At 38.4% G+C, this 12,695-nt stretch overlaps 1 protein-coding gene across 1 annotated transcript in view; it reads right to left on the bottom strand.

Annotated features, from left to right (window-relative positions):
- LOC135212475 (dystroglycan 1-like) overlaps nt 1–12,695 on the bottom strand; it is an 84,209-nt gene that overhangs the window by 70,968 nt on the left and 546 nt on the right. The window contains 1 exon segment of the mRNA XM_064245928.1: nt 4,652–5,097. Coding sequence (XP_064101998.1) covers nt 4,652–5,017 — 366 coding nt within the window. The 5' untranslated portion in view covers nt 5,018–5,097.

Genomic DNA, 12,695 nt, shown 5'->3' with positions numbered 1-12,695 from the left:
CCCAGCCAGCTGTGTCAAGCTTCAATCATTCTATGCCCAATGCACGACAAACATACAGCCTCGTAAAAAAAAAAAAAAAAAAAAAAACACACACACACACAAAACAAACCCAAACAGCGCAGCAGCTGCGCACGAAAGATAAAAAAAGAAAAGAAAAAACCGCACGATAAGCGACAACAAAATGAAAATGTCATAACCCCAATTATAGCGGAAAACACCGCCGCCGCCGATTCCTGATGAGAAGAAGAATCACGCCCGAATAGGCAGGCAGGCCAGGCGGGCGGGCAGGGCCCAGCAGAAAGTTAATGATTTGAGTTAACGGGGTCAGCGACCAGTCTATTGATCTGTGGTGGTACTAGTGGTGGTGGTGGTGGTCTTGGTCGTGTGGTGTTGTTAAGCACACAGGCCTTGGTCTGCTCACGAAATAAAATCAGACTCCGGCAGGCAGAAGAAGAAGGCCTAAAACGACGAACGCCGACGAGGAGGAAGAGCAAGGCCGAATGAATAAATAGTATGTCCCGCATCGGACAATACGCTGAATGGTGGCACGTCTTTTCATAATAGTTCAGTAAACGACACGCAAGACGTGACTTAAAAAAAAAAAAAAAAAAAAAAAAAAACAAATGATATTTCTGTCTGCTGGCGCGGTTCATTTTTTCAAAGACCGTTTAGAACGAACGGCACTACCCGCAACAAAGTTGCGTTCTATTGGAGGGAAAACGTGTTTTGACCTACAGATGGCACCACTGCCAAGTGGGGGGAAGATGATTCACTAGCATCATGGGGGTGGGGGGAGGGGGAGAGACGGACGGACGTGTTCACCATAACTTTTTAGCCGTACTTGGTTTGATTGAAATTCCTCATTCTTAATAAGTACAGCATTTGTTTATCTTTCAGCAATAAACCTTTGCAAAACCGATGAGGGAACTTATCAGGCTAAATTAGTCGCATGGTTGAGACACCGCACTTTCAAATTTAGTCTAAAACGGCAGAATTCTTCTGTATATACTGAAAAAAAAAACATTATAGACGTGTAAGAACTAATAAAAAAAAAACCTCCAACATAAAAAAAACTATTTCGAAATCATCATCAAAAGATATAGTATCCTAGTCTTAAAAAAAAGTCGAGTGAGTCATCATATTTCAAAAAAGAAAAAAAGCAGCAAGAAGAAGAAGAAGAGCTTTCCGTGTGATTACAGACATTTACAAAAATAGGAATGACCCACTCGATCATTTCCTTTAAGATGCGCAGCATGGTTCCGGCTTCACAGTGCAGTAATCATTGCAGTAATGGCCAGCGTTACCATCTCCCAATATAACTCCGTCAAACTAAGAATAACAACGCCTGGATTTCGCCTTTTTTTTTTTCTTCGTGATAACTGATGAACGTATTTTTTGTTCCCGTGAACCACCTGATCTCGTTTCCCGAAATGAATAGTACTATAAATATCATGATACATCGGCCAAAAAAAGCTACGATGGCACCACTGAACGAAAAAAAAAAAAAAAACGACTCCTCTGGTGCAGTGAAAACTCCTCATGTTCGGCCTAGAAAAAAAATCTTTTTATACGTAACAGCTGGAGGATATAACTCTGGGTATGCTGATTATCAGCGTAGCTACAAAGAATGAATCACAATCTGAGTATATCCGCACAGGAAACACAAATTGCATCACGCATTTATATGAAGAAAATTGATGCTCTTTGCAAATGAAGTTCTCTGCAACATCTTCCGTATGAAGGCTGCAAACAAATGAAACTCTTCTCCCATCACGAAATGGCCATACTTTTAAACCTATACTGCCTACTGGTACCTAATGCAAACACCCTCCTTAAGTTATTGGCTGCCAGATTTGAAAAACCCTCTCGTGTGAAACACAAGATACATTCACTTATTATACCCATAGTACTTTAACGAACAGCATCCAGCGATAGTTTTGTAGACCATGGATAAATTAAGCTAGTTCGCGTTTCCAAGGACGAGAATAAAGCAAAGAAAGTGGGAGTGGGGGAGGTAAGTTCATTCCACTGGCCTTGCAAATAACAACGTGTCACTTGTGCTGTGCAAATGTAAAGCATAAGACAAAACAAGAGCAACGAGTTCGAACGTCATACCCTCTGAAGGAAAGGGTCTAATCACGCAACACTGCTAAAACGTACACAGACATGTGAGGATGATTACCATTATCTGATGTAATTACTTTCACAATTCGAGAACCATGATGCAGGATGCAGGCTAAATACGACAACCCAATTATCTGCTCTCTCTCTCTCTCTCTTTCTATTCTTCTCGTAATGGTGTCAACAGCATTATTCAGACACATTCTACACACTTGGGCAAATAGGGGAACAAACAGCATTATAACAGCACCTGACACAGAATTTGACGGACATACGGTGATTCTTGAATGTTCTTTTGATTGTATCTTGTATCTGAAAGTATTTTATTTGCTAAGCTTATGGAATGGTCATTAAAAGATGTTTGGCACTACACATGAAAAACTAACATGGGTTTTATTGCACAGTGGATGAAGTTAGACAAGGAGAGAATTTAAAAATGGTACAGTGCATGAGATGTACTGTAGAGGTACTGTACACTTGTCTTTGCATAATTTCATACTGAATTCACGTTACTTTGGGAATACCTTAAATCCAAAGGAAAAATAACTGATAAACAGATAACAGTGACTTCTTAATTCAACTGAATTGAATTATTAGTTAATCCTGAATTTGCTTTACTACTTGTTTCTGTCGAATTCATGATCTAAATCAATATGACAGTATTGCCCATAGTCCACAATATCTGACTTTTTTTATACTCTCAAACATTACGTCACAGATACTTATTAATAGCGAATTTACTTTACCAAAAGGAATTATAAGAGACAAGTAAATTAATAGCAAATTTACTTTACCAAAAGGAATTATAAGAGACAAATAAGTATATCTACCCTGGCCTTGATTGGTCTTACAGGGAGATGAACATAACCTGTCCACTGATTATCATGCTGCTGTCCATATTCCAGCAGACTTCATGTTCATCTTTATAATCAAAATCAAGTGATCCCCACCATAATAATTCATAAGATAAGGCTATTTATGACTGTTATGTCATTAATTCACACCTGACTTTATTTACATTCTCAAACTTTAAGCCAGACATACACTTGTATATTGAATGTACTTTACCTAGGGGTTCCTTTCCTTTGTACTTGGATGTTACTCCAGAGAGTAATTACTGTCTACTGATTACTAAACATATGTTTTAATTCTTTTTACCTTCTGCGTTTTACATACTTTTCTCATGTTTGGTCTTCAGTTGCTGACTGGCAACTTAAATTGTGAGAGGGGGGGGGGGGGGGGGGACTGAGACATTAAATTCCTCATCTCTGATCTTAAAGTTAATCTGTATGAGATATTTCAAGATCGTGATCATCCCTTGCATTCAGATCTTACAATTCTTCACCATGTACAGTAATACTGGTTATGCAGTCTTGCGTGAGATTTAGTACCACACAATTATCTACAAAATTTATTCCAGCTGTGACCAAATTGTGGATAATAACACATAGCAGCTTTAGTACATGTGTAGCAGAGACATCTTATGGCACTAGAAGGTTGAAAGGAGAGGTCACTGTATCAAATCCAAAAGGTCCCGAGTTGAATCCTGGTCAGGGTTGATGTACTTGTCATCCATAATAATCTCTGAGGATAAGTTATTGCTACAAGTCAAGCCACAGCCATAGTCCCTAAGAGAAACAGCAGCCCAGTTCAGAAAGGGAAATTCAGAAGAGAAAAGAAACAACAATGGAAAACATATAAAAGAGGATGAATAACATGAGTCTACTTAAACTGATAAAGTTCTTGTGATTTAGCTGCAGGATTAAGCAAGATCATTCCACAATTTGGTCATGATAGGAATAAATTTTGCAAAGAACTTTGTGGTATTGAACCTCCCAGAAGACAGCATATTTAGCTAACATTACACAGTGGAATGGAATGGAATATAAAATTGAGGCCGATGGCCAAGTACTGGAACCCATGAGCTCATTCAGCATTGAAAGGGAAACAGAGTAAAAAGGCTTTAAAGGGAAAACCTCAAAGCAGTTGCATGAAGAAACATTTGTTTGGAGAGGGTGGGAGGTAAGATGGCAGAAACAGAATAGGAATGGAGGTTATACAGTCTTGGAGGATCTGAATGCAGAGAATGATAAAAATTAATGATAACAGGGCTGATCTGTTCCTTTGCAAAAATGAGTTTCTGTTCTATAAACAATCCAGAATGTTTCATGACACTATTTAAAATAGATTCAAAATTCCCATATGGAAACCATCCAATGTTCCTAAACAAAATCCAGAATTCTCCTGAAGGTAAACTAGAAAATGGCTTCCCTCTTGTGACTGGCATTGCAATTCCATGATCACCAGAGCATCAATTTCACTGTTTTTCTCATTATCAGTCATTCAAAAACAAAAAGCCATTTTTAAAATGGAGATGTAGAACAGAGACTACATATTTGGTTTCTCTTGGTAAAAGCATATACTGAAGGACAAGAATAGTTCAGAAACACACATGTACAAAAGGGTTCAAAACATAGTGAGTGAAGAGTACAGAGGGTATACATGAATGGCAAAAAAGTAAGGTGCTTACCTGATATCTAACGACGCTTCCTTCAAATGCATCATTGGGAATTGGATAAGAGAAGAGCTGACCAATGGGAGTCTCTGTGTCAGCCACACCCCACAGTCTCCTCACTCCTTCAATACCCCTAGAGGTTGGTGAAGGCAAGGGTCCTGCCCTGTTACTGTTCTTTCCATCAGAGGTTTCACCATCGGGACGGAAAAACAGTTCCACCTCGAAGTCATCGTCACCTTCAACCGGGCTGGCATAATGGTTGACGCTAATGTCGTTGAGAAGGGACTGAAGGTCGTTCTCGAGGTGTTGTGCCAAGCATAACTCCTTGCAAAGGATAGCAATGAATGTGGATAATAATGTCAATGTGCACAACCTCCCCATGTTGCCTACTTTTGTTGAGGGTACCAGCCGTCAACTTTCCTCACATACAATACAACACTAACACTGAACCATCGTCTGTCCTGGAAATAAAGAGGGATTATTATTAAAAATATGAAAAAAGTATTAAAATACAACACACAATTATGTATACTAACCAATATATGCATTGACTAGAAAGTTGAAAACATTTCTAAGCAAAGCCAAATGTGGTTCAGTAAAATACAGATGTCCTAAACTATCCTAAAACACAATGTCCTAAACTAACCACATACTAATGACATGATCGACAACTCATTTGAAGAAACTGCCAAAGATTAGAGCCTTTACTACATTAATCACTGCCCACTTCTAAAACTATGGGAAACCTATTATAATAAATATGACAAACTGCACCCTTTCAAGGAAACAGATTTATCAAATATCTCACTTATAAGGTCAGAAAATCACTACAATTTTACTAATAAACTTTAGTTGCGATTCATTTTGCAGTTGATGAATATTTTTTAAAATTCTTACTTGGGTATTTGATTTCACAAATACAAAAATGTTAAGTGGCTATGTGTTGTGTGTCATTGTCTCTTTCCTATGAAAGATCCTAAAAGACATGTGGATTGATGCCACAGATCATGTGGAATTTCAAGGCATAGTGTATATTTCCCCAACTACTACTATGCTCTCTGGGTTCAGTCATTGCATACGGAAAACTTTTCCTATGAAACTCTCACTGCCATACTTAATCCATTTTATCACACCAATAGTATAACAACAAGTCTTGAGATTTATGATGGAGTAAGGTTCCCACATGACAGGAATCAGATCAAGACATGCAAACTGGCACAATGCATCGAATGAACACCAAGTACAACCAACACCACCTTCATCAGAGCACACAGACCTTACTTGAGAAACAGTAACTCTTCAAAATTCCCTGCTTCAGCAAGTTCCCAACATACACACCCCACACTCTTGGAAAAGGCAACTAAAACAAGACCTCTAAATACGTCAGACTTCTCCACCATCCATTTCTCCTGAGTGATATGAAACCTCCATCACCTTTCTACCTACCTGGACATCCCCTTGCAACCATGGCCATGTGTAAGTAGAGATCTAGATAAGGTAACAAGCAATGGGGCAATAAGGTGGTGTTGCCCTAATTATCATCCAGAAACATACAAATAATCAGTAAATTGTCGTGTCACGTCTCTCTATAACTTTAATGATTGAGTTTTTTCTTAAAAACTGACTATTTGTTATCAAATAATAATTCTCAATACATCCATTATTAAATATGGTAATGTGGAAATTTAGTAGCATCACCAGCAATTCCCCCATTGTCAGATGTAAGTTGAAACCTCATTCAAGGTTTGACAGACTCTCACTAGGCACACGACATTACTATTTCTGTACTATAAGGACAGGGAAAGGGAGGTGGGGGACCACACAGGCCTATACATCAAGATTTTGAGAGGACTAAATGTACGGACCAGTGCCTGTTCAGTCTCCTCAAAGGAATTGCACAACAAAGCATTGACCTGTCTAGTGACTGTATTCTCACTGGTGACCTTTAAACACCCGCCAGTCCCTTCCTCCCTCTCTTCCTCCTCATTCAAGTGTTCCTCCCCCTTCCAATTTTCTCCATTTATCCTTAGCTCCTCCCATGCACACTTGCCTTCCTCCCAGTGCCATGAAGCAGTAGAACAGCGGCACCGTACCCAGCGTCGCCCCTACCACCTAAACAACAACCATCTATTTACTTCCCATTTCCACCTAATTGTGTAACTTAACCCTCATGACTTTCCCCCCTTACACTTTCAGCCTACATAACGCCATTCCTACTAATCCAACCCCTGTCCAACACTCCTCACCATGCCAACTTCCCCTTCTAATCCCTACTACAACTGTAATCCCTACCAACAGGCAAAATAACATACCGTAGATGCCAAAACACCTCATGGCATTATTAGAAGAGCTCCTAACAAAGACTGCACATCTAAGAAATACTTAATGCCCATTCCTTCCTATTTACAAACACTCAGGGATTATAAAGTACTGAAGGAATTACAAAAATCTACAGAACAAAACAAGAGAAAATGATCATTCCCATGTTTTTACTATGTCAAAAAGTAAAAGAGGGTAATAAACAAAGAGAATAGTCTATTAACAAAAGCAAATAATGTGCTCATTTCTGGCAAGTCAAATGAAGCAATTGAATCTGCTTTCCTCATCAGTATATTGTTCCCATGACATAAGGTAGAGGCAATCTTCATCAAGGCCTACCAATGGTGTGGCAATTCCTACCATCAACAGATTATAATATAGCACTTAGACAGATTTTTTTGAAATATGTATTATTTCTAATATTATTATAAAATAAAAAAAGATTATAAAACAGGGAAAATTCTAAGACTGACAATGCCAAACTCAAGCTGTGCACTTACAATAACTGATGAAAATCAGGAAATCTAACAGATCCTTAAAAGTTTCCTCATATCTAGTGAGGTAAAAAATAAAAGGAATCTAAGAATATAAAAATAACTTTTCCTCTTGTATGCACACTACCATCAGGAAGTGAGAAGTGGAACTCGTCCAGTGAAGTTAATTTCTAAAAACATTGTTAGTGAATACCTGTATGCACAATGATCATCTACAATTTTGACCCTGGAACCAAGGTATCAGATAATCACTTTAAGTATAATTCAACCCAAATGGCAATGACCTAACAAAGCAATAGTATATACTATGTATAGGCAATATAAATTTTCATAATAAAATTTATGATTTGGTTACTTGCTGCTAAAGATAGCTTATATCTCCTCGGCTATCAGTGTGCGGATATAAGCTATCTTTAACAGTAGGTAAGAGTCATTCCAAATAACAATCAAGTGCAATAAGTAATGCAACTGTCTTTTCTTAGATATGCAAACCCTAAGGCTTTTATTTACGAGTATTCCCAGCGCCAGCCAGCTGGAATCAGTCACTGAGGTTTGTGACAGGTAGTTAAATTAGTGGTAGGTAGGTAAGGGGTAAGTAAGGTGTACCCACCACTCACTCACTGTATAACTCACTTTTCTCCATCTGTTGCCGAGTCAGGACGTCTCTGTTGCAACAATGTGGTCCAGGAACTCAACTTCGGTTGTGAAGCTTCATTACTATATCCTTTTTGTGGTTTCCACCTTGTGGTTCTGTATGTCAGGGATATGAGAACAGAGATTGGATGCCTTTGTTTGTTTGGTGTTAATACAATGTTCACCTGCAGTCTTTATGTGAGTCTGCTTAAATAAAGTCCAGTGATGTGATTTTGGATCCATTAACCTTAAGGGGGGTCAATGCCAATCCAATTATTTACTATTCCATGCCTGTAAACAAAGAAAAAGAAAATGGGGTTTTCTTATATTCTTTATCATCAGCTTTTTCTCAGTTTGGTTTGCATGTTCCATCTACAATATTTCAGTTGCTGTTCTAAGGATCAAGTTGAGTTTTGAGGTATTGATCTTAAACAATTTCACTATCCTTTCCCTCTGTTGAAATAAAACTATCAGGTCCACTGGGAATGTGCTGTTTATCCTGCATGGGGGATTCTTATACCCAGAGCAGAATTATATATATTGAATGTAATAGTACAAGAGATTTCAGAGTTTAATTTCTTTCTTAGTAACATCCCAACCAATCAAAGTTGCTTGGCACATTATAGGTATTTGCGAATATCAGATCAGTGGCTCTTCGTTCTCTGAACTGTTGGCCTCATTCCAAATACTATTTTCTGCCGGAGATTATGAGTGTCACATATATCAATCCAGTTGCTGAGCACTCTAGTTTCTGCTTGCAATAATGCACGTAGGCAACCCCTCCCCATTTTGCATTAGGAAGTCTAGTCACCCAGGACCATTATATCTGGCCTGGTTAAGCCCAGCTGATTTGTTTCTGATACCACACTGTCAAGGGTAATGGTCTTTAAATGCCCTACCAACAGCAAACTAGGATACAGATTATCTGGGCTATAGTGTGTGTGTGTGTGTGTGATTTCTCATTTTGTAATCAGAGAGAAATATTAAAAAAAAAGATGTAACACTCGCCAGCATTTGTACATGCTTTGTTCAAACACAACCTAGAATAGTGTGTGTGTGTAAGAGGATTATGTTAACAAGATGACAAAGTATAACTTAAGTATGTACACTACATGAGTTATGTACACTAGAAAAGAGCATATGTTAGCGTTACACTTGATATTTCACACAAATACTGTACAGTAGCATTTCTCAGACATAAGATATAAAGTCAATGCTTTGTCTGCCAGCATAATAAAAGATGAACCTTCAAACTACCAAAGGACTCTCAGCACAGGCAAAAATCATCTCATCTTATTTTCTCTTTCACAATACTCCTAGAATCTGAAGTTTTGCTAGCCTGTTCTTGTTTGATAGTAAGCCTTCAATGTTTGCAATAAAAAATGGTAGAAATTAGATTTCATGGATGCTTTTAACACCATTAAGATATCATGCTCCAAAACATACCATTAACCATTTCAATTATGGTTCATTAGAAAATCCCCTCTATTAAAATTAAATAGAGCAAGGAAGCTAAAAATCTTCCATTTATGTTAATCCTCCCTTATTTCTATACTACTGTACTACGGAAACTAACTTAAGGCTATTCGCCCCATATGGCCGTCTAAGCAGCTTTCTTGTACTGTATTAGCACAGCGGCTCTCAAACTATGGGTTGCAAGATCACTTTTGATGGGTCAAAAAGACACAGGAAAATTATCACGCTTTCAAGTGTATTTCCATTACTTAATTGAATTCTTCTTTTAACCAATCCTGTTAGTTTAGTTTTGTGAAAGAAAAAAGCAGTGCCATGGATCCCAATAGTTTAGTTGTGAAAGAAAAGCTGTACACATTATTTTTTTCCAAAATACAGTGCATATTATACATTTTCTTTTACTTAACTTTACTCTAGGTCATAAAGGATTGAATTACTCCAAATAGGGTCGCTCACGAAAAAGTTTGAGAAACATTGTATTAGTAACTAAGAATCCCTTTGATCCTGAGTTTAAATTAGATAGTAGTCAGTTGCTTGTCCCAGGAAATGCTGTAGTACATTTACGATGGCAGCCAACGTGCAACCCCACAATCAAGAAATACTAAAGCTGTTTGTTGTACAAAGTAGTATGTACTGAATTAGAATGAAGTGCTGCACCGAGCAGCTCAATTCAGTATAAATCATACCTTTCCGCATTCCTGGTGAACAGAAGACCTGCTGACCCACCAATAGGGCATGGCATTCGTGTAAAACAAACATGGCTCCTTCACTGCCAAGGTAAGCCCAGGTCACAGTTTAAGAAAGAAATCATTACATCAGTCACCTAAATCCCCCTTTGCAAGGAAGACCACAGTGACAGGACCTTTCCTAACAACACCTCTCCTGACCCTTCAGAGACTTGGGTTTTGAAGCTGGAAACTCCTGCTGGTGGCATTACAGGGGACAACCTTCTCAACCGATTCATTAGGTTTTATGATCTTTAGGCATATTCTACAAATGGTTTCTTGGCATCCTCAAATCATGCCTATCAAAGATCATATGCAAAAATTAGTTATCCCTCAACCAGCTGAGGACAACTATTGTGGAAAACGTAATAATCATCACAGTTGATCTCAATTCTCACCACAATCATTCGCAGTTCTGGATTTGAGGATTTTTCTGTAGAACACAGATTTTAGCTATTCAGGGGGGGGGGGGGGGGTCCCCTATCCAAGCATAAATCCTACAGGTGAACTATAAGCCCAATACATTGTACCAGGAGCTGATGAAGCTGAAACAGCACCAGTGGTCTCAGCAAGAGAGGCAGCTATTGAAGCAGGAGCACCTGGCAGAGTTGATACTGGAGTAGAACTTTAAAGCTGTAAAGTGCTTTGAGAGGGAAACCATGGTTGGAATCCTGGTCAAACAAGGAGAAAGCTGCAGTACCTTTAGTAAGCAAGGGACCTTGAGGCCCTACCAGGTCCTCAGCGGGCCAAGAAAGATCTTCTTTTAGGTTTATAAGAGAAATGAGCCAACCTAACCTGGTGACTGTTCGGAGGACTGCAGGATCAAAAGTCCCATTCACAGTACAGAGCATGGGGAAACAGTCATATAGGCAAGGTGATGGTCACCATAAAACACAATAGTGATACTCCTTGGCAGGTAGTCAAAGGATGTGCAGACTCTCCATCCATACTTCCAAGGAAGTGCAGGCAACATGGGAAGAGCCCAGGTCAGTCCCATTCACCAAGGAAAAATGATCAGACAACCGGTCATGAGCAAGCTTGTGAGCTAAAGATCAATTACAAAAACACTCATGAACCCGACCATACACTCTGGCTACAGTCACCAATTCCTGCAAGTGGTCACATGAATTGTCGTCCCTCTAGGAAGAAGAATCTAAAAGGGCAACGTTACAGGATTTGTTTTACATTTCCTCTAGTATGGAGAACAATTAGACAAAGAAGGGTATTTCAAGGATGGGGAAGAACAAAAAGATGGGGCAGACTTGATAGGTCAATTATTTGTAAGCACTTTCCTCCATTATGAAGACAAAGAAGGGCAAGCTGAGTTTGAGGAAGAAGTCCAAGCTGGGACATTTTTGACAAAGCAATTGTTTGTATTGCACTTTACAACAGGTTAGGCTGGTGATAATTCTTTGGGAACATAATTCAGCTTCATTGGACACAACGATTCATCTTTCTTTAGAAGCAGAGTAACCCTAAACTCCACTTCTTATTGTAGGTACGGCAGTGTAGGCCTAACATCTCTGGTTAGGCTAGTGCTAATCTCCCAGTATATATACGTACATACATATATACACAAACTACACAGACAAATATACACATGTCCGTATATATATATATATATATATATATATATATATATATATATATATATATAAGGGAATGTTGTTAATTCATAATATAGCCCTATTGTATAATATAAAACCATTACATACACTCAACTCACTTTTAACAAAGAAGGTCTTATGCATTATGCCCTTTTCTACTCCAACTTCCCACATGACAAAAGATATCTCATGAACCTAACCTCCTTCCTAAGAGGGGAAAAATTAGCATACAAATTACCATACAATGTATGGGTCTGCAGTAGTATTACGTGACTTCTTAAATACACAATGAATAAAGTAGTTAAAAATATATTTAGTATGTATAGCCTTTGAATATTATGCCGTCTAATACATATAACTCTACAATGCTCCAGAAACTTAACCCACCCCCTTCTCTCTCTACGAAAATACACAATGATCTTTATAAATTCTTCTATTTAATACACAGACATAAATCTACACTCGAGAATTAACTTTCTCTCTCTCTCTCTGTCCGTCTTCGAAAATACACAATGAATAGCGTATCAAAAAATGTATATACGACCTTTAGGTTATAATTTATGCATCTAATACCTAATTCTACAATCCTCTCGAGAACTCTCACTCACTCACTCTCTCTCTATCTCTGAGAAGAGTGAGCAATGCTCTCCCTCGCTCTCCTCTCTACGAAAATACACAACGAATTTTCGTGGCGTAAAATATAGATACACGGCATTTGAACATTCTGATTTAATATCTATTTATACAGTACAAGGATCTCTTAAGAATTCACTCTCAGTAGAGTGAACAATGCTCTCTCTCTCCCTAC

This window comes from Macrobrachium nipponense, chromosome 41 (assembly GCF_015104395.2).
Source record: "Macrobrachium nipponense isolate FS-2020 chromosome 41, ASM1510439v2, whole genome shotgun sequence".
NCBI classification, from domain to species: Eukaryota; Metazoa; Arthropoda; class Malacostraca; order Decapoda; family Palaemonidae; genus Macrobrachium; species Macrobrachium nipponense.
Note: the sequence above shows the minus strand (reverse complement) of the source record. Positions and strands in the feature narration are given on the sequence as shown.